General features: G+C 37.9%; 1 protein-coding gene across 1 annotated transcript in view; it reads left to right on the top strand.

The window, feature by feature from the left end:
• PIK3C2G (phosphatidylinositol-4-phosphate 3-kinase catalytic subunit type 2 gamma) overlaps positions 1-27141 on the top strand; it is a 410590-nt gene that overhangs the window by 163227 nt on the left and 220222 nt on the right. The window contains exons 17-18 of the mRNA XM_061124127.1: positions 1013-1106; positions 4792-4886. Coding sequence (XP_060980110.1) covers positions 1013-1106; positions 4792-4886 — 189 coding nt within the window. The remainder of the gene's footprint in view (positions 1-1012; positions 1107-4791; positions 4887-27141) is intronic.

The raw sequence follows: 27141 nt of genomic DNA on the forward strand, positions 1-27141 counted from the left end.
GGGAGCTCTGGCAATGTAGGAGACGCAAGAAACTCGAGTTCGATTCCTGGATCAGGAAGATCCCCTGAAGAAGGGAATGGCAACCTGCTCCAGTATTCTTGCCTGGAGAATCCCATAGAGAGATAAGCCTGGCAGGTTACAGTCCATGGGGTCACAAAAGAGTCAGACACGACTAAGCATGCATGTGCACACTCACACACACAGTTCTACTGATGGAGCAGTGTTAGTTGTTATGAGGAGCACAGTCATCCATCAGTATCATTAGTTCCAGCACCCCTGCAGAAACCAAAATCTAGAAGCTCAAGGCCCTTATATAAAAGGGCATAGTACAGCCCACCCTATGTACCCACAGATGAGAACCCTCCAAACTGTAGGGTTTCAGATGTGAACTACCTTCATAAATTTAGTTTAGCAGCAAGCTTTTATTGTGTTTATGGTGCTAAATCTTACAACAGGCATATGCAGTTCAAAATGAGTAAGGCATAGTTACATTCAAGAACTTAACAGCCTAGTAAGATTTAGCTGTATTAAATTATTTGTGTTTATTTATTGTAAGATACTTTAGTTTTCTTGTTTTTTATTATTTTCTGCCCAAAGACTCATTTAAATATGTTTTATCCCATTTTTAATCATATAAGCCATCAGATCTCCAGCTAGTAATTATTTACTTAAATACATGGCTAAATAATAAGCCAAGATTTTCATATATTTTTTAAAAAAATCTTAGATATCCTATAATCCACATTTTATAGGCAGAAAAGTTGGCAGGGATCTGACTTAAGCTCATGTTTCCAAAATCTAGTCAAAAGAACTTTCGACTACAGTTCACAGGAGAGCACGGAATATGAAGAAAAAAAAAAGTGATTATTTGATGATAATGATTATCTTAAATGATTGTGAGATTATTTTACCTAAGGCATTGGGGTTGGAATTAATTCTCTGTTTTCTTGCTATTTCTCATGCATTATTGTATGCTATTAACAGCATAGTAAGTATATTTACTTTGTTTTAGTTTTCCAGATCAAGAAATTCGTAATGTGGCAGTTCAGCAGTTAGACAACCTTTTGAATGATGAACTACTGGAATATCTCCCACAGCTAGTTCAGGTAAGGACAGCAAAGTTGCCAAGGGATTCCAGGATTTTAACCAATAATTCTCTAAAACAGGTCCCAGTGAATCAACAGTAGCCTACATAAAAAGTGATAATTTCAGTTTGGCTAGCCAAGGGGCTAAAAATATAGCTCATATGTCAACTTGGGTACTGCAGAAATTCTCTACCCAAAATTGATATGGTTACAAAAAAGGTATATAAACAGCAAAAGGGAAATTTTTTTTTTAAAGAACACCTTCACTGATTAATTAGAACAGAAAAATAAATAATACTTGTGATGAAAAATTGCTATCCAGCTGTATATATAAAACTATAAAAAAGTAACCAAATAAACATTATGTAGAAAATAGTCAGTTACTAGGCATCTGCTCATAATATTTTCTTGCTTTTCCCATATCCTAATATTAATTACAGATTTTAAAACAGTAGTTTCTAATAATCAAATTCTGCTGCCAGATAGTAGTTTTGTGACATCATATATCATGATATTGGAGTAATTTTGGAAAATACTATAAACTTATCTAGAAATCTGATCATGGTCTGATTTAGTTTGAATATGTTACCATATAAACAATTGCACAAATAGTCATGTATATGATTGAATATCCAAAATATAAACAATGATTTTTTTCTAAGTTAACTGGATACTGAATGCTGAATAGGTCTAAAATAGGGATCTGTATGTTTTTCTTTTGCTTTGCTTTTAACTCAGGTGTTTCTTATCTGAAAGATCAGGTCATTGTTATAAGCTATTTTAAATGCCAGGTGCCTCAGGTTTTGAATTTAAGACAGGGACCCTGAGACTAAAGTGAAGAGTCTCTAATAATAGAATTGAATTCTATGTTACTTTACAAACAGAACATGCGCTTCTCTGAAAGCCTTAAAGAGAGAACTGATCTAGAAGCACATGTACCAGAGAGTTACTACTACCACTCCTTACAGTTGTGGTTTCCCTAGCCTTGCAGGAGTGTGTAGTGAAAATAAAAATTAATTCAACTTGCAGAAACATTATTCATCTCATGCCTCTTGAGTATGGGAAACATGCTATATCTAGCCCAACTCAAAAAAAGAAAATTTCTACAACAGTATATGTAAATTAAATCTATTTGAAGGCCAGAATCTGAGTCAATAACACTTGACACTAGGAATGTGGCTGAGAGACATACACCTGTAAATGCAAATTCATTTATAAGACAAGTTGCACCCAGGATCCAGCATTGCAAATACACAGAGGTAAAGACAGGTAAAGTTGCAAATATTCCCTAATTAAAAATGATAATTATAAAATCATGTGATATGGAAAGAAATATGTAATGTGACTGGAAAATTACTAACAAATGGGAAGAATTTTCAAAACATTCATTGTGGGGTTTGCCCTTAAAACTTTGATGCTGCACCCTGACTTTGCAAGACATAAAAAAAAATTTCCTACCCTGCTGATTATTTTCTGGAATCATGTTAATTTTTTATGCATTATTTTATGAGAACTGTGCAGGCTATGTTAAAGAGCAATATGAAGGTACTTGAAGACCATGATGAAAACGGAAGGCATGGTTCTTAAAGTGTTAGTCGTTCAGTAGTGTCCAACTCTTTGTGACCATGTGGACTGTAACCTGCCAGGCTCCTCTATCCATGGAATTCTCCAGACAAGAATACTGGAGTAGATTGCCATTCCCTACTCCAGGAGATCTTTCTGACCAAAGGATCAAACCCTGGTCTCCTGCATTGCAGGCAGATTCTTTACTGTCTCAGCCACCAGGGAAGCTTATGGTTCATAGCTAATGCTCAAATAAGCCACAGACCCAGAGGTTACTGCAAACCACAGGCTGTAACAATGCAGGTAGGTTTCAAGAAGAGAGTCCAAAATAATGCTGTTGTTGTTCCATTTCCTTAGTTGAATCCAACTCTTTTGCGACCTCATGGACTATATATCCTGCCAGGCTCCTCTATCTGTGAGATTTCCCAGGCAAGAATACTGAAGTGGGTTGCCATTTCCTTCTCTAGGGGATCTTCCCAACCCAGGGATTGAACCCCTCTCCTGCACTGGTATGCAGATTCTTAACCACTGAGACAACTAGGAAGCCAGCGAAGCATGCATCCAAAATATTGTCTCCTTCTTAGATGATGATGCAGGATGTAGGGAGAAATTGTAGCAATAGACAGAGTGATGCAGTGAATTTGGAAGCAAGGGAGGCTATTCATGATCAGTAAGTAGTTACTGGGTTCAGAAAGAAATCACAAAGAAATCTTGAAAGAAAGCTAAAAGACAAGCATGGAAGGTGCTCTGAGGCATCTCTCTCCTGCTAATGTACTCATAGGATATGTTCACGATAAGGGCATGAACACAGCCCATGGTCTAGTCAATCCAATATTAGCATGTTAGTTAAAGAGGGTCATAACTGCAGTTTAAGACAACACACATTATGATCTTTGTATATTCAGACAGCGTCACGAGTTTATGCAAATTTGCTGAGATCATCTTTGACATTCTCACACTTCAAGAACTCATAAACATTCCCATCCTGAAGGATAATTAGTATACTGAGGTGTTTCTTTAGGTGTGTGTTGAATGAGCATTGTACCCATTTTTTCTGCTCTCTGGACTGTGGTATTAACTCTGTGTGTGTATGTGACTTAAATGGCTTATGGAGCAACAAGCCATAGAAGCTTTGTTTCTCAAGCAGGAATAAGTCCTTTTAGAAAGATAGGGAGAAAACCTGACATTCATTTTCACAGCTTATTGTTGTTCATGAGATGATGATGAGGGCCCAGATACTGAGTGCTGATGGTGAAGTGGGTGTGGAGGTCTAAATTAGGTCTCAAAGGTTGCTGTTGCTGTGTTTTTCCGTCAGGTTGAATATCCTAGAAAACGTTAGAAAGTTGTTCACAGTGCAGATGAAGGAATGGGAGATTGGGGGATGGGTGGATTATGTGTCCACTGAAAGGTAGCTTTGACACTTAAAAGTAAAGCTTCAAAGTCTGCAGGTTAATACTCAGTACATGATTTCAGTTAAGGCTTTGTGTGTGTGTGGCTTCCCTGATAGCTCAGTTGGTAAAGAATCTGCGTGCAATGCAGGATACCCCGGTTCAATTCCTGGGTCAGGAAGAACCCCTGGAGGCTACCTGATAGGCTACCCACTCCAGTATTCTTGGGCTTCCCTAGAGGCTCAACTAGTAAAGTATGTGCCCGCAATGCAGAAGACATGGGTTTGATCCAGGCTACCCACTCCAGTATTCTGACCTATAGAATTCCATGGATCCATGGGGGTCACAAAGAGTTGGGCACAACTGAATGACTTCCACTTTTTCAAACCAAGAGAATAGAAACATCTATTGTTTAATAATTCCATCTTTTATATCCAAGACACTGTTCATGATATTATTTTCTGTGTGCCAGTATTCTCTCCCTAGCCATGGTTGAACTCCACCAACCACCTGCTCTTATTTATTCTGTGATACTAAAAGCCAAAAAAGAAAAAAAGGCAGACTCCACAACACTGAATTGTGTGATGTGTATATGCTCTGTTATTAGTTATGTACCAACTGATAAAGCTATCAAATATAAGTATTTTGTCAAACTGTTTATGCTGTTTTCCCTTTCTCAAGCCTCTTAAGTACCTCTGTATTCTGATATAATTTTGTTACTGAAAAAAAAAAATTAATTGCATCTCTTATTTCAGGCTGTCAAGTTTGAATGGAGCCTTGAGAGTCCTCTAGTGCAACTTCTGTTACACCGGTCACTACAAAGCATTCAGGTTGCCCATCGTCTTTACTGGTAAGATTAACCAAAGTAAGGTAGGATGCCTTTTTTTATTGTCAACTTCTTTTTGTGCGGCAGCTTTTCCTTATAAAACTGATACAAACTTCCACTTAAAATTCAGCCAAATGTGAGTCTTTATCAGGGTTATTTTTATTTATGAGCATAATTTAACTGTCATTGTCTTAAAAGTCTTCCTTTTGCACTGTTCCTGCTCTTTGAATCCAACTGGAATTTTAAATCTAGGTGATCCTTTTCCAATAGCTTTAAATCACAAGGTCTACATGTGGTCACATCTACTTCTTGGATATTTCAGTATAAAATCTAGTTATAAGATTGTGTATATTTTGGAAGAATGTAAGCTTGAAAAGTAATTTCTGTGACAATATTAGTTATAAACAGTGGGATCGAGGCCAATATATACTGTCTTAAGCTTAAAATTCCTGGAGCACTAAAGTTTTCCAAAAACATTGAATTTGAATACTATTAGTGAAGAAGTTAGACTTTTTTAAGATATATCAGGATTTCTCCCATCACTGCCTGCTCCTGATCCTACTAAACAAGGTGTTCTTTGGATGCTGTTCTTCCTACTGTTATTACTATATTTGCACAAAAAATTTAGCAATTACAAGTGTCAGTAACCTAAGGATGGAATTGAATCTATCTTTTGTCCTCACATATGTATGACAAGCATCATTTATTGGCTTCAATTGCTAGTAAAGAACTTTAATTAATGGGAAAAAAGGAAGTCAATATAATTTTTGAATATCATGTTTTTCTGCTTCAAAAAACATTGCTCTTGTTGACATCACTCTTCCCATGAAAATGACTCAAGGATTTCAAATAAAAATAGAAATACAAGGAATTGTCAAGAACTAGTGTTTGATTAGATGCAGATTTCCATTGCAAGTGTCTAATAGAAAAGCCAGATCATTTTCCTCTAGTATGTCAGTATAATTAGACATCAGCTACATTGGCCAATAGTAGGCCTTCCACTAAGTAGACTCTCTTCATCAGACTCTGAATTAAGTCTTATTCTCTTACATTTTTCCAACAGCTACTTTGATGATAAGGGAAGTTAAGTGGATATATTTGTTGGTATTTCACTGTCATATTAAAGCTAGAACTCCATTACCCTCAATGTTTATTTCCCTTCAAACTTCACTTTTTTTCACTTTTCACTTTTTTAAAACATGTTTACTAAAACGAAGACATATTAAAAAGTAACATGACCACATAACAGTCTTGATTTAAGTATTTGAACCAAAACATAATATAAATATATAAAGTAGAAGAGCAAATAAAAAGATCATTTAAAAAATTAGAATAAAATATTGAGGACTTACATTGATTGTCATAATACTAGTACTAGAGCCATCTTAGTAAGTTCTGCACCTGCTAAAGGTGCGAAAAGTGGGGTCATTTGATAGGAAACAGTGGGTACAGACAGAGCTGTCAGTTAATGCCATACTTGCAGGTTCACAATAAATACAATAATGTCACTTTGTCAAAGAAGGTGGGAGGAAAGGCTTTCTCAGTACGGAACTCACCCTTATGAAAAAGAGAAAAAAGGGTAACAAAGCCCATTTCCCTTCTCACTGATTTAAGAAGAGAGTAAGATAGAAGGACTAGAAAAAGATGTAAGTTATAAATGAACTGCTTGTTTCTGAATGCTTAATTTATGAAAATATGAAGAAGGAACAAGACAACATGGAGGGAAATTTTAAAATACCAATATCATTTTAAAACTTAAGAATTAAGAATCAGGCAAAATATTCTAAGCATCAAAGAACATTACGTATATTTAAAATATATCTTGGAGTTAAAATAAAAAAAGCAGCTGCCTAGCATCGTATTTGGGGTTTCCCAGGTGGCTTGGTGGTAAAGAATCCACCTGCAGTGCAGGAGACGTGGGATTTGCAGGTTTGATCCCTGGGTTGGCAGAATACCTTGGAGAAAAATTGGCAACCCACCAAAAAAAAAAAAAGGCAACCCACTCCAGTATTCTTGCCTGGTGAATCCCGTGGACAGAGGAGCCTGGCAGGCTATAGTCCATAGGGTCGCAAAGAGTTAGACACAACTGAGCGACTGGAAATGAGCATCATATTTAGGCGACATTTGTATGTAGAATGCTGAGTTTAAACTTCAAAGATGCTCCTCAGAATCCTCATGATACACTTGAAAAATTCTCAATTTGTCTTTCCTTAGAAAACAAAGCAAAAACAATAAAAACCAATATCTGATAACTTTTTAAAAAGGTAGAGTTCCATCAGACATCAGTTTAATGATTTTTTTCCACTTGGGTGAGCTCCTGCTTCTTCATATTCAGCACTGAACTCAAAGACTTACCCTGGTCACTCAGGTCTTGGAAGCTTTTCTGGACCCTCCCTGTTTCTCACTAATATGCTCAGTTGTTTACCAAGCCCTATAATCGTATACCTCCCAAATAGGTCTCCCCCAAACAGTTGCTTCCACCTGCCACTGATCAGAAGGTTAACTCCTCAGATATTGAGTTGTGACTAAACAGGCTTTCACAGAAACCATCTTGACTACTTGCCATCACTTCGGGCAGCCTTCCTGAAAAGGGAAATTGACTTGGAGTTACTGCAAATCTCCTCCATTGAAAGGGTGACATAGGATGAATATCCCCAATCTCTCACGGAAAGGGAGCTAACAGTAGCTTTGGATTGGGAAAGTTTAAAAGATCTCAATCACAGTTTGCACCCTAAAAGGTGACTGTAAATTGGTAGGGTAGCATTTGGAGTTCATACTTAGGACATTTCTCCCCCATCATATAGCAATTATAGAAATTTAAGCTCAGGCCCTTTCCATTTTGAATAAGAAATAAACAAACAGCCATCACTAGCTGATAGTGAGACACTGGATTGAATGGGATGTCCCAAAAATTTATTTACGTCTTAATTCCAGGAACCTGTGACTCTGAGCTTATTTGGAAAAAGGGTGTTTGAAGATAAAATTAAATTTAAAATCTTGAGATTAGATTGTCCTGTTTTATTAGTGTGTGAGTGCTAAGTTGCTTCAGTCATGTTCGACTCTGTGAGACCCCATGGATCATAACCCTCCAGGCTCCTATGTCCAAGGGATTTTCCAGGCAAGAATACTGGAGCGGGTTGCCATGCCTTCTCCAGGGGATCTCCCCAACCCAGGGATCAAACCCAGGTCTCTGGTGTCTTCTGTATTGGCAGGCAGGTTCTTTACCACTGAGCCATCTGGGAATCCCAGTGTGGGTTTTTATCAGGGTGGGTCCTAAATCCAATGATAACTGTCCTTGTAAGAAACAGAAGAGAAGACACACACATACAGAAAAGGCCATGTGGAGATGGCATCATTGATGGGAGTGATACAGCCCAAAGCCAAGGACTGTCCAGAGTCTCCAGAAGCTAGAAGAGGCAGGGGAGGATTCTCCCCCTGAGCCTTGAGAGGGAGCACAGCCCAATCTTGATTTCAAACTCTGGTCTCCAGAGCTGTGAGATTAATCTCAATTGTTCAGTTTGTGTTAGTCTATTATGGCAGTACACAGTAAGGACAGGACTTTATGAAGGGCCCTGACTAGACTGGCTCTGATGACACATCACGCAGGAAGCTTCTCCTGACTCCGCAGCCGCTGTCCAGCAGGGGTACCGCTTCCATGCTGTCTCCCAGAGGATACCCTAGATGACCCCACGGCTGTCATATCACATTACCTTAACACTTCTGTTCCCGTCTGCTTCCCTTGCTAGTCCTGATGGTGACTCATGATAGCTATCATGTCATGCTCATCAACATACGAATCATACCAATGCCTGACACTGAGGGGATACTGACAAAAAACGTTTTTTAACTCAGGAAACCAGAGAAATTTCTTTAAGGCCAGCAATAGTTTCACATGCAGGGAATTCAATGCACTCTCAAAGATGCTGTCAGTGCCCTAGGCAGATCCCCTCTACCCAGCTGGTGGACCCCTCTTGCAGCTTCTGTGAATATTGACTGCCAATTGACAGCTGCCTCTTTTCTGCAGAATCCATCTCTGCTAACATAGCTACCTAGTCTGGGGAGTGGGAAATCGTTACAGTACCATTTTCCTTCCAAGCCTCCACCGAGATGACTCAAAGCTAGATTAGACTTTGATCTCCTGGTTAACTCCTTCCCCTCCCCTAGAGTGCTTCTTGTTCCCTCAAAGGTTTTATTCCTGAAGAGTAACTCTTCCAGTAAATCACATACACCTTAATTCCTGTGTCTGTTCTAGGGAAGCTTAGATAAGATAAACATTTCTTTATCAAAGAAAACTAATTTAAATATTTGCTTTTAAAAAAATTGGAGCATCAGTATGCTAGACACATATCATAAGTGGAACAGCAATATTGCAGTCTTTCATATTCCTAATAGTATTAATAAGTCTGGCTGAATGAGCTCCAAGACAGCCATTTTGAATAAAAATCTGTATAAATTGTTTTTTTTAAGTCATATCCTACAAAACTCTGAAAATGTTCTCTTCAAAGTGTGGGGATAACCTGAGATGAAATGCCCATTGGCTGACTCTCCAAGTACAATATTTTTCTGTTTTATTCACTGATAAATAATATCATATTTATCAAGTACTATCAAGTATATAATATATATTTATCAAATATATCATATGTATCAAATACTATCAAGGACAGTACTTGGCACTTGACAAATACTCAATAAATTGCTACTCAAGGAACGAATAGGACAAAGTTGTCCCAGGCCCAGCTGGGTACATGCAAATTTGTGACAGAAGGGGGCAGAAGAGAGCTGCTTGAGCAGTCAGTCAGCCTTGATGCCAAACAATGCTGGCAAGGCTAGAACAGTATCAGGTGACTGGCCCCTGATGCAGCGTCTGCTGAAACAGCTGGGAGAACGCTGCAATGACCTAAGACACTGGAGTCTCTGGGACCACGAGGACTTTCCAGGGTGGCCCATGGTATCAAAGACTATATGAGCTCTAATGTAGTACGCTTAAAATTGAGATGATTTGAAAACTGACCAGTCATTTTCTTAACAATCTACCTTAAATTTTTCCTATCTAGAATTTTGGGGCAATTTCTCAAGTCAGGGACTACTCTAAATAAAGCAAAATAATGTGGAAATTTTGCATCATGTGATCTGAAGTCACATGTCCCCCTTAACCCTCTCCTAAATTTGTCTCTCACCAATGCCTGAAATTCTCTCATTAGCAACCACTCCTTTTGGTTAAATAATGTTTCCTCTCAGAAGTACTCTTCTCATATTTTATATATATATATATTTTATATATAAAAAATATATATATTTAATATATATATATATATTCAGAACATAATGCTTATGAGGAATTAATTTATCATTTGTTCATATTTAAATATTTTATTTTTGACTGTGCTGGGTCTTCGTTGCTGCAAGCAGGCTTTCTCTAGTGATGAGCGGGGTTACTCTCTAGTTGCTGTGCGTGGACTTCTTGTGACGGCTTCTTTTGTTGCGAAGTACAGGCTCTAGGGCATGCGGTCTTCAGTAGGGCAAGCTGGCACACTGGCTTAGTTGCCTCAAGGCATGTGAAATCTTCCTCAACCAGGGACTGAACCCATGTCCCCTACATTGGCAGGGGGATTATTAGCCACTGGACCACCAAGGAAGTCCTCATTTGTCCATTTATATGACAGATGTTAAGATGTTAGATACTGCTGAACTACTAAGGATAGACTAGAATGGTGTTTGCCTAAAGAAACTCACAGGCTAACTCTCATTAGCATCAAGCGGGCAGAAAAAAAACCTCTGGGCTGTGTGGCAGGGACAGAGTAGAAAGAGAGAGCTGGCCACAAATTCTGCACATTTGACAGTTTCGCCCATGACCTGTTCCAAATATAATATAAGCACAAGGCAGAGAGGCAAGGCTGGCCATCAGGTAAATAAAAAACACTTCCCTTCTGTCAGACTTAAATATTGATAAAGGCATACAAATTATACACAGAGGAGGTACGTGTTCTGTCTCTTTCGAGGTCTGGAACACTCCCTAAAGTGAGAGTGAAGAGCGGCACTTTAGGGAGTTATTATGGTGTAATAGAGCACGCATGATACAGAATCAATAGGTGGTTTTAAAGCCTCAATCCTTTACCTTCTAGAATCACTATATTACCACTAATTCACCATTTTATCTTTACAGCGTAATAAATAATGAATTGTTGCTTCACTTTTTTGTAAGGGGAAGATATATCTTGTCATTTAATATTGATCTGTTATAATCATCTTTCACCCTGTCATTCTCAGAAAAGTACACACCAGATAAAATCCCTATAATCAACAACTCACCAAACTAATGATAGCTCTTCTCCAGTCCGACCAACCTGGAGAAAAGCGACAGTTATTTGTGAAAAGGTTTACATTTTACATAATAATCTGTAAAATTCATTAACACAATTTTCTAGTTAAGGTCAAAAATAAGAATAATTGTTTTTTGTCTGTTTTATATGATAAAGGTTATATGTAGTTCCTTTAATAAAAAGATGTATTTAAAAAGCATAATATAAATTTTAAGTTATTTTCTAATATAATTTGTCTTATTACTCCTATTAAATATATATGAAAATAGAATCTGATGCGACCCCCTGGACTGTAGCCCACTAGGCTCCTCTGTCCATGGAATTTTCCTGGCACGAATACTGGAGTGAGTTGCCAGTCCGTTCTCCAGGGGATCTTCCCAACCCAGGGGTTGAACCCAAGTCTCCCACATTGTAGGCAGATTCTTTACCACCTGAGCCATGAGAGAAACCCAATACAAAGGTCTGCCATAGAAAAATGCAAAAACAGGCACAGAGCTCCACCTTAAAATTATTCTTAGTTTAAATTATTTTTCCTTGATATTCTTCTATTTTGTTAAATAAGTAAAGAGTTGTAAAAAGGAACATTTTGTATATATGTATGTACATACATATGTATATACATACTGAGCTCAATTATTGGAACTCAGACATCTGAAATTTGGGAACTAAACTTTCTAATCCAGTCTCTTGCAATTTGTCATTAAAACTACATGCAGTCACATCATTGCTTCCTTAGATAGTCATCTGGTTCCCTTATAATAATATTAGCCCCTCTCTGCCATAGTTTATGCTGGAGATTTGGGTTAAGACCTTAAAAAACAACATTGCTTGATTTTTGTTGGTTTTTAATGAAGATCAGGAAAAGATCTGGATTAGTGACAGGTAATGGAAGCATATCACCACACTGATGGTATTGGACCCAGAAAAAGAAAGAGAGAGAATCACAGCATCAGGTTGAAGATATTTTTAGGTGCCAGGTCTAGAAGTAGCACATACACTTTGGATTATATTCCATACATGGGAAGTCAATAAGAAGGCCCTGCCCACTGTCAGCTAGTGTAGGAAAGCAGATTTGGTGTATATCTATGTGAATGCATGCTCATCCTCCTTAGTCATGTCTGACTCTGTGTGATCCTACAGACTATAGCGCACTAGACTCCTATGTCCATGGAATTTTCCAGGCAAGAATACTAGATCAAGTTGCTATTTCCTACTCCAGGGAATCTTCCAATTCAGGGATTGAACCTGAGTTTCCTGTGTCTCCTGCATTTGCAGGCAGATTCTTTACCACTGAGCCACCTGAGAAACATGCATACTTGCGTTGACTTCATTATTTCTCTTTTCTTTAAGACACTTTGGGCTGCAAGTAACAGAAAATTTTGATTCAAAGGGTTGAAATGATGTGAAAAAATAATCATCTCAGTTTGCTCGTCAGGTGGTTCTGGAGTTTATTATTGCAGAAACTCACTGATTTTGTCATAAACTCAGTTTCTTTGATCTTTCTGCTCTGTCATTGTTAGTGTGTTGACTGGTCTCTAGTCCATTTCATAACATGGTTACAAGAAGACTGCCAGCATTGGTATCACATGCATACATGGCACCATGCAGCAAAAGGAAAAGGACCGATCTTTCTCCAACAAGAAAAGTTTTCTGTAAACTTCATAGCAGAGTTAACTTCCTATATCATTTGCCAGAATTGGGTTGCATGTCATCCTGAGCCAATTATCTAATTAGATGGCAATTGAATGAGTTGACTTACCCAGCTGATTTAGAATATTGAGAATCTATCCCCGAACTGTTCATCTCTCCTAAAGAATTTTATATCTGAACAAAATCAGATTCCTTACTCAGATATAAAGAGGGAAATAGATTTGGTGTAGATAAAAACCTCTGTTCCCTTTCTGTACTGTGAGGCTCTATCTTGATCATCTCTCCTAACATAGAACATTGCACATAGTAGAATTGTTCAGTTCAGTTCAGTTGCTCAGTTGTGTCCAACTCTTTGTATCCCCATGGACTGCAGCATAACAGGCCTCCCTGTCCGTCACCAACTCCCAGAGCTTGCTCAAACTCATGTCCATAAAGTCATTGATGCCATTCAGCCATCTCATGCTCTGTCATCCCCTTCTCCTCCTGCCTTTAATCTTTCCCAGCCTCAGGGTCTTTTCTAATGAGTCAGTTCTTCACATCAGATGGCCAAAGTATTGGAGCTTCAGCTTCAGCATCAGTCCTTCCAATGAATATTCAGGACTGATTTCTTTTAGTATTGACTGGTTGGATCTCCTTGTAATCCAAGGGGCTCTCAAGAGTCTTCTCCAACACCACAGTTCAAAAGCATCTATTCTTCAGCACTCAGCTTTCTTTATGGTCCAACTCTCACATCCATACATGACTACAGAATAAACCATAGCTTTGACTAGATGGATCTTTGTTGGCAAAGTAATGTCTCTGCTTTTTAATATGCTGCCTAGGTTTGTCATAGCTTTTCTTCCAAGGAGCAAGTGCCTTTTAATTTCATGGCTGCAGTCTCCATCTGTAGTGATTTTGGAGCCCAGGAAAATAAAGTCTCTCACTGTTTCCATTTTTTCCCCCATCTATTTGCCATGAAGTGATGGAACCAGATGCCATGATCTTCGTTTTTTGAATGTTGAATTTTAAGCCAGCTTTTTCAACTCTCCTCTTTCACTTTCATCAAGAGGCTCTTTAGTTCTTCTTCACTTTCTGCCATAAGGGTGGTGTCATCTAGATATACAGATGTGGCAGAAAGTAGAATCATTGGTGCTCAATACATACTTGCTGAATGAATTTTAAAAATAATCACACCACATACATTGGTGCTGCCAATAGATTATCTTAACTATTGTACTTACAATAGCAGGCAATCCTCCCAAATCATATTATACTAAATGTATAGAGTTGGCCATTGGTATTCTAATAATCATATTTGTTGAGTTAAATGACTTACAGAAAAATATGGTAGTCTGGAATAAATTTTTTGAAGAGGTATCAGGTGTTAATACTGATTGAGTCCACAGAGTGAGGTGCTGTTATGACTTTAACTATGCTGTTTCTTAAAGCCCTGATTGAAAATAAAAGGTTATGTCTAGTGATTTGGCAAGAAGTGTTTTAGGGGCAAACCTTGCCAAATAGCTGATTACTATCTTTTAAATACAATCTGTATTGAGACTTTCTGTGAGCTTTAGGGAATTACTGAAGAGTTTATGACTTTTGCTGACTCCTGTATTCTCCAATTTTTTGTTCTTTTTTCTGGGCTGTGAAGATACTTAGTCCTTTTTGTTTTATATCAGTTACTGAATAAATCCTTTCTTTTCAGGCCCTATTTTACTTTCTATCTTTGCTCATCAAAAGATCACTCTTTGAAAAGGTTGGAGGCTTTTTTTTTTTGCTAACTTTCTAGCTCAGATTTCAACTTTATCTGTGTACAATTATTGTAGTTACAACAGAAAGGAATTGACTTTATTTTCCTCTAAAGAGCTTCATATGTGTTGCTTTTATTTGCTACAAAATCTAGACCTGGGTATTTCAGTCAAATATTTGTCATGTTTAATAACTTAGAATTCTTGTTCTTGTTTTGGCATGTGTGATTCATTTTTGACCAAAGATGAGTGAACAGCTTGCACAAATAGTGTTTGTCTTCAGATATGACAGTCTGCCTGATACATTAACCACTTGTGAAAGAATGTCAAATTATTGGTCTATCTTAACTTGAGTTTAGTCATCTGAAATTGTTAAATGGAGAATCCTAATGTATGCATCACTTTCCTTTTTTATAAATCTTTTTTATAAATTGGGCACTGTGTATATATGTTTAGTAAGAGACTGTAAATGTCATTCAGCTGCCAAAATGATGAAATTTCCATTACTTTCTTCCAAGTAAAACTTACCATTACTTTTAGAGAGTCTCAATTTTTTATGTCAACAAAAATTGATTGATGACTCTGCAAATATCACAGAATTCAGTCTAGAGCTTTACTTTCTAGTTGTCATGGGGGCAGCTGAAAAAAGGACCAGTGGACTTCAGGGAACAGAGATAGAAAAGTGCATAAGAAGTCTATGGAGTCATCCCAGTGCACCAGCCCCGAGAACCCTGTATCATGCATCGAACCTGGACTGGCGATCCATTTCACATATGATAATTTACATGTTTCAATGCCATTCTTCCATATCATCCCACTCTCACCCTCTCCCACAGAGTCCAAAATACTGTTCTATACATCTGTGTCTCTTGCTGTCTCACATACAGGGTTATCATTACCATCTTTCTAAATTCCATATATATTTATTAGTATACTGTATTGGTGTTTTTCTTTCTGGTTTACTTCACTCTGTATAATAGGCTCCAGTTTCATCCACCTCATTAGAACTGATTCAAATGTATTCTTTTCAATGGCTGAGTAATATTGTGTATATGTACCACAGCTTTTTTATCCATTCGTCTGCTGATGGACACCTAGGTTGCTTCCATGTCCTGGCTATTATAAACAGTGCTGCGATGAACATTGGGGTACACGTGTCTCTTTCAACTCTGGTTTCCTTGGTGTGTATGCCCAGCAGTGGGATTGCTGGGTCATATGACAGTTCTATTTCAAGGTTTATAAGGAATCTCCACACTGTTCTCCATAGTGGTTGTACTAGTTTGCATTCTCACCAACAGTGTAAGAGGGTTCCATTTTCTCCACACCCTCTCCAGCATTTAATGCTTGTAGACTTTTGGATAGCAGCCATTCTGATGGCGTGACTCATTGTGGTTTTGATTTGCATTTCTGTCATAATGAGTGATGTTGAGGATCTTTTCATGTGTTTGTTAGCCACCTGTATGTATTCTTTGGAGAAATGTCTGTTTAGTTCTTTGGCCCACTTTTTGATTGGGTCATTTATTTTTCTGGAATTGAGCTGCAGCAGTTGCTTGTATATTTTTAAGATTAATTCTTTGTCCGTTGCTTTGTTGCTATTATTTTCTCCCATTCTGAAGGCTATCTTTTCACTTTGCTTATAATTTCCTTTGTTGTGCAGAAGCTTTTAAGTTTCATTAGGTCCCATTTGTTTATTTTTGCTTTTATTTCCAGTATTCTGGGAGGTGGTTCATAGAGGATCCTGCTGTGATTTATGTCAGAGAGTGTTTTGCCTATGTTTTCCTCTAGGAGTTTAATATTTTCTGATCTTACATTTAGATCTTTAATCCATTTTGAGTTTATTTTTGTGTATGGTGTTAGAAAGTGTTCTAGTTTCATTCTTTTACAAGTGGTTGACCAGTTTTCCCAGCACCACTTGTTAAAGAGACTGTCTTGTCTCCATTGTATATTCTTGCCTCCTTTGTCAAAGATAACGTGTCCATAGGTGTGTGGATTTATCTCTAGGCTTTCTATTCTGTTCCATTGATCTATATTTCTGTCTTTGTGCCAGTACCATACTGTCTTGATGACTGTGGCTTTGTAGTAGAGACTGAAGTCAGGCAAGTTGATTCCTCCAGTTCCATTCTTCTTTCTCAAGATTGCTTTGGCTATTCAAGGTTTTTTTGTGTTTCCATACAAATTGTGAAATTATTTCTTCTGGTTCTCCGAAAAATACCATTGGTAGCTTGATAGGGATTGCATTGAATCTATAGATTACTTTCTGTAGTATACTCATTTTCTCTATATTGATTCTTCTGATCCATGAACATAATATATTTCTTTATCTATTTGTGTCCTCTTTGGGAGGTGGGAGGGGGATTCAGGATGGGGAACACATTTACACCCATGGCAGATTCATGTCAATGTATGGCAAAACAAATACAATTTTGTAAAATAAAAATAAATAAAACTGGATAAATAAATAAATAAATAAATCATTAGAGAACATTGCCATCAAGAACTTCTTCAGAGATATGTACAAATATTGGAAATAAATTCCACTGCTATATCTTAAAAAAAAAAAGTCTACTGAGAAAAAGAGTGTTATGTTAGTCATTCATTCTTTCATTCATATATCTGTTCCCCAAGTTTTTATTGAGTGTCTATTATATACATAATTTTAGCTATTTTGTGAAAGGAATAGAAAATATAAACAAATAATGATAAACATAGTTTAAGTAATATGTTTTCTTCAACCATTAGCTTCCCTCTTAGCTAATCCAAGCAGTTATTACAGATTCTAGAGTTTATTTTTCAACTCTATTGTCTCAATAGAATAATTATAAACATTTTATTCAATGATTTTTAAGTCCTCTGATTGAATTATGAAACCAAATTCAGTGTTCAGTTCAGTTCAGTCACTCATTTGTTTCTGACTCTTTGTAACCCCATGAACCACAGCACATCACCAACTCCCAGAGTTTACCCAAACTCATGTCCATTGAGTCAGTGATGTCATCTAACCATTTCATCCTCTGTTGTCCCCTTCTCCTCCTGCCTTCAATCTTCCCCAACATCAGGGTCTTTTCAAATGAGTCAGTTCTTCGCATCAGGTGGCCAAAATACTGGAGTTTCAGCTTTAACATCAGTCCTTTCAATGAACACCCAGGACCAATTTCCCTTAGGATGGACTGGTTGGATCCCCTTGCAGTCCAAGGTACTCTCAAGAATCTTCTCCAACACCACAGTTCAAAAGCATCAATTCTTCTGTGCTCAGCCCTCTTTATAGTCCAACTCTCACATCCATACATTCAGTGTGTTCATGTGCAATTACTTGTTATTGGGAATAGTTGTGTCAAGAGTCCAGTGAACCCCTTCTCAGGATCAAGGTACTTCATGAACCTAATTGGTGATAAGACAATGTCTTGGATAATCATTAGGAATATTTTATTATCTTTTCTCTGCTAAGAAGACTAGAATACTAAAGTTTATCAAATACTTGAAGAGTATTGCTAAAAATTCTAATCATCCAACTCTCTGTTTTCAATACTCTTTCTTCTTAGGACAGCACTGCCTTCTGGTAGACAAATGCTAGATAATATACTAGTCATTTCAAATACTCTTTCATTATTTCAGAAAACTCTGTTATCTCCACTTTTCAAATGAAAAACATAGTTCTCAAAAGCCTAAATATGCAAAGCTACTAAGTGGAAGAGCCAGAAATTGACCCTGAGTCTCATCCATTATGATCCACCAAGCCACATAAATATTATAAAAGATAATGACAATAAAAAGCAGAATAATGTAATAGTAAGAGAACAAGATTTGGAGGAAAACATAATAGAAATTCCAACTCAGCTCTCTACTAGCTAAATGCTCTCAGAAAAATTACTTAATTTCCCAGATCTTTTTCATAATCTGTAAAAAGAAATACAATTATGCTTAGCAGTTGTTAAAATGGATTGAGATCATATACATCAAGATGTGTATTTAGCACATCTAAGGATGTATTTTGGAGTCATTTAGAAAACATAGGAATTCATTTAGAAACATAATATTATAGTTCCCAAGGTTATAATGCTAATTAATAATTGTGTTGAATTTAAATCTTGGATTATTGACATTTGACTCCTCACTCCTACCATTGTTCTTTGTGTGTGTGTGTGTGTTTTCCAATTCAAATTTGTAACTTAATAATAGAATTTAGATGTGGGACCAGGAAAATCAATGTGTATACAAATTAGTTCAGAGACCTGTTAAGAAAAGTATCTTGAAACATGCTCAGTGTCAGAAAAAGTTGGGAATATGTGCATCATTTAGTTTCAGAGAAATTTAACAGACAAAGGAATCTAACAACATTCACAGATTGCCTGTTGATACTTGTTTTTACATTTCAACAGTCAGCATCTATATCACTCACATCACTCCACTGCCTGCTAACACAATTCAGAAGGAGAAGATACAAGTAAAAATTTCCAGCAATCCTTTGTTTATTTTAAAGGATTATGACTGTAAAGTGCAAATGCAAACTGTACTCACTCAAGAAGTTGGGAACGTCAAAGGCAAAGAACTAAAGAACCTCTTACAACAGCAAGAGAATGGATCACCAAAACATTGCTAAACCTACCACACTAGGAAAGCATTGTAGGCTATCCAAGAAAAGATAAGAAATCATTGGAACATATCATGAAATGGGGAAGAAAATGTGATTGGTGGCCATCATGGACTTTTTCATAATTTAGTCAGATTTTCAAACCTTGAATGACTTATTCATTTGGTACAAAATGTCTATAATAAACCTTATCACTGTGCTTATGACTGAAATGAGATAATTCATTCTTAAGGTAAAGTAACATCAGTTATGCAGGGTTCACTTTCAGGGTCATAGTTGGTAGTTCCTTCCAATTTGGCAGTGGATTAATGACAAGTGAAGACTGAATATTTCTCTTTTCTCTTTCCTTTACTATCTTGAAGAAATTATTTTTATTTCTGTGCATATGAAGATGGGCTTCACTGGTGGCTCAGAAGGTAAAGCGTCTGCCTATAATGCAGGAGACCTGGGTTTGAGCCCTGGATCATGAAGATCCCCTGGAGAAGAAAATGGTTACCCACTTCAGTATTCTTGCCTGGAGAATCCCATGGACAGAGGAGCCTGGTAGGCTACAGTCCATGGGGTCGCAAAGAGTTGGACAGGACTGAGCGGCTTCACTTTCCTTTTTTCATATTAAAGTTAGGTCCAACTCCTGCTCCAACTTCTAGGGGACACTGTATCTGTCACTTTTGGAGCTTTATTTTGAAGCACCCAGTGATCTTTGCTATGACACACCATGCCTTTTTGGTCCTGGGCAATGGCTTAACATCTGAGCCTCCATTTCCTCATTTGCAAAACAAGAATACCATACTTACCATAAGTACCTAGCATAGGCCCTAACCCCTGTAGCTACTCAATAAATGTATGTTGAATCAGGCAATCATTGAAAGAATTGAGATTTTTTAAAGGTGGAATAACATAAGACTATGCAATATGCCTCATACAGTTTCTAGACATGACAATTATTTCTTCTTATGCTTTTCCTTCTTTCCCTTTCTTTTTTTTATTTTTTAATCAAATGATATTCTATTTGTTGGAATATAGCACTTCCCCAACCAAAGTATTTCATCAGATAAGTGGGCATATATCTGTAACTCTGTGGTCTAATTCATGCATGTTTCACCTAAGTGTAAATGGGAAAACTGTGTACCTGGGAAACCTGCTGGAACACCATTCCTCGTGTTTCTCACCATCCCGCATTTTATCACTATTCTGGAATGCTTCCTTTCTAAATGAATGATTCAGATAAAATCTTAAAGTGTCAAGAGCCCTTGACCTCCTTTTTCACCAGTAAAATTTAGCACCTTCGCACTTCAGTAACTGCTTTCCCTGGTTACATATTTAATCTTGTCATCACTAAGAATGGCACTTCATCTGAAGTTTCAAACTTAGAAATCTAATGTATTAATCTTTTTACATTTTGACTTTACCACAAATACTAAACTCAGAGTTCAGTGTCAAAAGAAACTCCACTCCTGACCTTCACTGGTTCTTCAGTCTCATCAAACTACTCAGAGTTGACTTACTTTCCTATCAGTTTTTCTAGCCACTCATCTCTATATCTGGGTTAATTTTCTCCATCACTCACTGTATCTACCAAGTTAACTTAAGAAATATGAATCAGTACCATCTTCTCCATCTCCATTAAACCCTTAACTTAGAACATCATCATTTCTCTACTAATAATGCTGTTGTTTATTATTTCATCTACCCAGTTCAATGATTCAGCAGTGTCTGTTAAGACACAGATCAAATTCATTCATCCTATAGTATATAGAATGACCCACAAGATAAATTTAATTTTATTATCTATAACAGGAAAGTTTGTGCTTCTCCAAGACATGCAGTTTGTTTTTAACATATAAAAATGTAGGTTCTCTTAACTCACAGGGTAATCGTTAATAGTTTAGGATCTACATCACTATACCTGGATGCAAAACTTGGTTCTGCTATTTACTAGGTATCTGACTTCTAGCAAGGTACTTAAATTGTATGAGACCAGTTTTTCTCAGGCATTACAAGTGAGAATATCATTTACTTTCAGAGGGTTGTTGTGAGATCAGATTTGGGATGAAAGAGATGGAGAGCTTTGTGATACAGAAAATCCAACAAGTGTCAGGCTTATATCTATAAGAGATGTTATCCTATCCCATAGGAAGATTTACTCATTAAATAGGTATTGATTAAGCACATTCCATGGGCTTCCTGGGTAGCTCAGCTGGTAAAGTACCACCTGCAATGCTGGAGACCCTGGTTCAATTCCTGGGTCAGGGAATTCCCCTGGAAAAAGAATAGGCTACCACTCCAGTATTCTTGGGCTTCCCTGGTGGCTTAGATGATAAAGAATTTGCCTGCAATGAGGAGAACTGGGTTTGATCCCTGGGTTGGGACGATCCGCTGGAGGAGGGCAAGGCAACCCACTTCAGTTTTCTAGCCTGGAGAATCCCCATGGACAGAGGAGCCTGGCAGGCTATGGTCCTTGGGTAGCAAAGAGTTGGACACGACTGAGTGACTAGGCACACAAGCACCTTCCATGAGCTAGGTTATGTTGTCATCATCAGGGATACAGCAGTGGATAAAACATACAAAAATCCCCGCCCTTCCTTATGTAGCATTTGAGAGAAATAAGATACATAGTTATAGGATGTTGATATGATTTAGGGAGAAAAATGAAACAATCAGGAGATACAGGAATACAAGAGTCCAAGGAGTTGCAATTTTAAGATAGAGTAGCCAGAAAGCTGGATTTGATTCTGAGATTGGGAAGATCCCCTGGAGAAGGAAATGACTACCCACTCCAGGATTCTTGCCTGAAGAGTCCTATGGACAGAGGAGCCTGGTGGACTACAGTCCATAGGGTCGCAAAGAGTCAGACATGACTGAAGCAACTAACATTTTAATCATGCTGCAGTCCATGGGGTGACGAAGAGTTGGACATGACTTGGTGACTGAACAACAAAGAAGGAAAGGCTTTATTAAAAAGGTGGTATTTGGAAGAAGACATCAGTGAAGTATAAGAATGGATTATTTAAGTATGTAAAGGAAGAGGATATCAGGAAGAGGAAATGGCAAATGCAAAGTGTATTTGGAGTGTTAGAGAAAAAACAATGAGCCCAGTGTGGCTGAATTAACTTGAAAAGGGGGAAGAATAGTAGGAAATGAGATCAACTGGGAAAAAGGTGAAGATGGGGACAAGTTATATAAAATTCTCTGCAGCATTATGAGAATACTAGCTTTAATCTAAATGAAAAGTCATTAGAGGGTTCAGAGAAAATGAAAGACATGATTTGACTTATATTTTAACAGAATTACTCTGTATGCTGGGTTAAAAATCAGCTGAGGGAGAAAACCAATTAGGAGGCTAACTCAGTGATCCAGGTGAGAGATTATAGTGTCTTAGTCTAAGATATAGTAGTAAAAGAAGTGAGAAATGGTTAAATTCTGGATTCATTTTTGAAATTAAAGCCAGCAGAATTTTCTGGTGAATGAGAAGTATAAGAGAAACAATTAAATTATGATACCAAGGTTGTTGCTTGAACAGCTGAAAGAATAGTTTTAGGAGTGTTTATTTCTAAGGGTAGGAAATAGACATCAAAACATCAGTCTGGACCTATTAAAATCTGAAATAAGGACTATTGACATCTTTAGCTGTACTACAGATAAAAAATGGATTTATCAACACAAAAGATGAGGTTTAAAACTATTAGCACAGATGATGTGGTGGTAGAATGAGAACAGATAGAAAGGCAAAGTCCAAGGTCAAACCAACATTTAAAAGTCAAAAAGATAAGGCAGAAGCAGAAATAAAGACTAAAAAGAAGCAGAAGCAGAGATGTAAAAGATAAGCCAAGTGGGCATGGAATTCTACAATGTTATTTCTAAATAAAGAAAGTATAGAAATAAAACTGATATGATCAACTTTGTCAAGGACTGCTAACAGGTTAAGTAGCTCTGAGATCAGAGTAGCACCATGGAGATCACTGCAGGTCACTGAAAAAGCAATTTACAGTACAGTGGAGATAAAAGCCTGATAGGAATAGATTCAAGAGATAATGGAAGGGGAGATCAGTCAGTTCAGTCTCTCAGTCGTGTCCAACTCTTTGCGACCCCATGGACTGCAGAATGCCAAGGCTTCCCTGTCCGTCACCAACTCCCGCAGCTTACTCAAACTCATGTCCATCGAGTTGGTGATGCCATCCAACCATCTTGTCCTCTGTTATTCCATTCTCCTCCTGCCTTCAATCTTTCCCAGCATCAGGGTCTTTTCAAGTGAGTCAGTTCTTCACATCAGGTAGCCAAAGTATTGGAGTTTCAGTTTCAACCTCAGTCCTTCCAATGAATATTCAGGACTGATCTCCTTTAGGATGGACTGGTTGGATCTCCTTGCAGTCCAAAGGACTCTCAAACGTCTTCTCCAACACCAAAGCTCAAAAGCATCAGTTCTTCTGCACTCAGCTTTCTTTATAGTCCAACTCTCACATCCATACATGACTGCTAGAAAAACCATAGCTTTGACTAGACGGACTTTTGTAGGCATCAAAGATAATGAATTTAGGTGTTTTACTGGGAAGGGAGAGAAGTGGGATCATTAAAATGAGCATTGGGTTTGTTTTTAGAATGTGATAAATAGCAGCTTTTTTATATGTGTATATACTGCCACTTCAGTCATGTTCAACTCTTTGTGACCCCATGGACTATAGCCCGCCAGTCTCCTCTGTCCATGGGATTCTCCAGGCAAGAATACTGGAGTGGGTTGCCATGCCCTCTTCCAAGAGATCTTCCCAACCCAGGGATCCAACCTACATCTCTTACGTCTCCTGCATTGGCAGGCATGTTCTTTACCACTACTGCCACTTTTTTATATACTGATGGGAGAAACTAATAGAGCAACATAATGAGACAAAAGTGGTAAATTTTCTGATGCATCGTCAGTGAGTAATGATAAGGAGCAGAATCTATGGCACAAGAGGATTAATACACTGAGTTCACACAAACTAACAAAAAAATAATTGAAAGGTAGATGGGAACACATAGGGGGCTAGATGCACTGATACACAGATACATACAGATACTTGCTCAGTCGTGTCTCTTTGTGACCCCATGGACTGTAGCCTACCAGCTTCCTCCATCCATGGGATTTTCCAGGCAAGAATACTGGAGTGGGTTGCCATTTCCTATACTTGCTTATAAAATGGAGGAAACAAGAACATCTTTGAATAGGGCAATTGGTGTTGGAGATATGAAGAGTGAGATCACCTAAAATTATTGCTTTTAATTCAAAAGGACAACAGGCATGCTTGTGTGTTTTTCTCCCTGTCCAAGAAATATGTGGAGATCTGGATTTAACCAGAAATATTGTTTATCAGAATATATCATCAAGCAAGAGAAGCAAGAAGAGATTTCCCTGGGGGTCCAGTGGTTTACACTCCTCTGGCCCAACACAGGGGATGCAGGTTCCATCCCTGGTCAGGGAACAATGATCCTGCATGCTGGGCAGTGCGGCCAAAAATAAAAAAAGAGAGAGAGGCAAGGAAATGGAAGGTTTATGCAGCAGAGCGTTACCCAAAAACCGGGGTCACCTCTTGGTGGGTGCCAAGCCAAAAGACACAACCAAGCCAGAGATCAGGAGAAGGAAGAATTTTTATTCTTTGCAGCAAGCAAGGAGAATACCAGGGATCTTTCCCAAAGCAGTGTCTTCTTGAACAGCAGAGCTGGTGAAGATTTAAGCTAAGGGTATGTGCATATTCTGGAGGAGGAAATGGCAAACCACTCCATTATCCACTCCAGTATCCTTGCCTGGAGAATTCCATGGACAAGGGAGCCTGGTGAGCTACAGTCCATGGGGTTGAAAAGAGTTGGACACAACTGAGCGACTAACACACACACACATGTGCATATTCAGGGCTTTCCAGGTGGTGCTAGTGGTAAAGAACTGGCCTATCAATGCGGGAGATATAAGAGACGCAGGTTCAATCTCTGGGTCAGGAAGATCCCCTGGAGGAGGGCATGGCAACCCACTCCAGTATTCTTGCCTGGAGGATCCCATGGACAGAGGAGCCTGGCGGATTACAGTTCATGGGATTGCAAAAGAGTCGGACACAACTAAACAACAACAACAGCGTGGTGCTCCAGGAATCTTGTGCTCGGCTAGAAGTTACTGTCCTCTACCTGGGTTGGGTAGAAGTTACTGTCCTCTACCTGCAGAAGAACTCAGAGATGTGTTGTTACATATATCCCAAGGAGGAACCAATACCCTGCTGCGCAATTGTTTCTTGCCTGTTCCTCCTTTGTTTCTGTATTCCCTCCCTTCCCCAAGTAGTAACTTTGAACCGGCCATTTGAAACTCAGGGAAGGTCTAGGAGGCTGAAGCCTTCTTCCTACAAACAAGAAATAGGGGACGCTCAGAAAGACTTTTGTAGCCAGGCTTGGTTTCATCAGGAGCGGTCATTGGAGCCAGAAGCAAAGTCCTTTAAATATTTTAAGGGCCAGAGAAAAGCAAAATTTATTTAAGTGACAGAGAAGCTTGTGGGAGCCAAGGTGAAGGTTGGATAGAGATCTCGGGGGGCAGGAAGGGGCAGGTATGAGAGGATGTAGTAGAATGCTAATGTCAGTCTGAAAAATGATGTAATTTCTACTGTGAACCTAAGGAACATGGGTTGAAAGACTCCCTCAGTTGGAAGGTGTTGACCTAGAAATTACAAACTAAGCATCAACTGGCCAGTGTTCTACCCAGAAGCCACTCTGGTAGTTAGGAAATCTCATCAAGCTGAGAAAGCAACACAAAAATTGTTTAAAAAGATATTCCAAGATCGTTTGGAATAACATGTTTGCGTCTTTAATGACAAAGCATTTTAATTTTTTTGTCTGTTTTAAACTTGTTCAAATACTTACAAAAATAGAGAAAATAGTACTATAACCTACCCCCACACACATACACTGTCACCAGGTTTCAACAATTATCAAGATTTTGGTACATTTAAGAAAACATCAGGAATTCCCTGGTGGTCCAGTAGTTAGGAGGACTCCTAGCTTTCACTGCCAAGGGCCAAGATTCAATCCTTATCTGACTGGAGAACTTGGAGTAGGAAATGGAGATCCACTCCGGTATCCTTGCCTAGAAAATCTCATGAACAGAGGAGCCTGAGCAGAACAATGCTCAGGAATGAGGACTGAGCGACTTAGTTGGGGAACTAGGATTCCACAAACCATGTGGTGCAGCCAGAAAAAAAGAAAGCATCATTTAACCCTTAGATTTATAATTAGATATGGAAATATTTGAGAGAATTATACTGTAATAACTATTATTACATGCATATGTATGCCATTGTAATTTTTTAAATAAGAGAATGTGGCCTTTAGGGTAACAGATTAGCCAAATAATCAAATAGGCTTGTGATTTTTAGGTTGAAATGGTACTATATAAATAATATGAAATATTTGAGTAAACAGCACACCATATTTATGATATTATGTATAAGCTATATTGAGAAAGTTTTCTCTCTTAAGACAGATTACTGAGCTATTAAAAGAACATTAAACATACTAAATTTATAAATGAAGTTCAAAATGTTTGATAGCATTAAGTTTCTAACCAGGAAAACATTAATCAAAGATACACCCCCCCACTCCCCACCAAAAGTGATTATTAAAATTAATTACATTTATAAATAGTGTAAGATATATAAACTGACCTTAAAACCTTAAGGAAAATGGACTCTTTAAATTTAAAAGTTAATAAAATAAATATTAATTTGAACAGCTAAAATAATTTTTGAATGATCTTTTCTAGACTGAAAACTGTTTGAAGACACCAGAAAGTCTGATATTATTAGGAATAGTGCTTGGCACATAGTAAACATTCATTAGATGTCATTACTCCCCTTTGACTGTATATACAATTTGGGGCTGACCTTTAAGCATGAGCTTGTAGCCTGAATTCTAACACTAACTTCACTCCAGGTCCATCTTTCCTATCTGTACTTTTCCTTTGCATCATATTTAATTTATATTTT

This window comes from Dama dama, chromosome 22 (assembly GCF_033118175.1).
Source record: "Dama dama isolate Ldn47 chromosome 22, ASM3311817v1, whole genome shotgun sequence".
In the NCBI taxonomy this organism is placed as follows: Eukaryota; Metazoa; Chordata; class Mammalia; order Artiodactyla; family Cervidae; genus Dama; species Dama dama.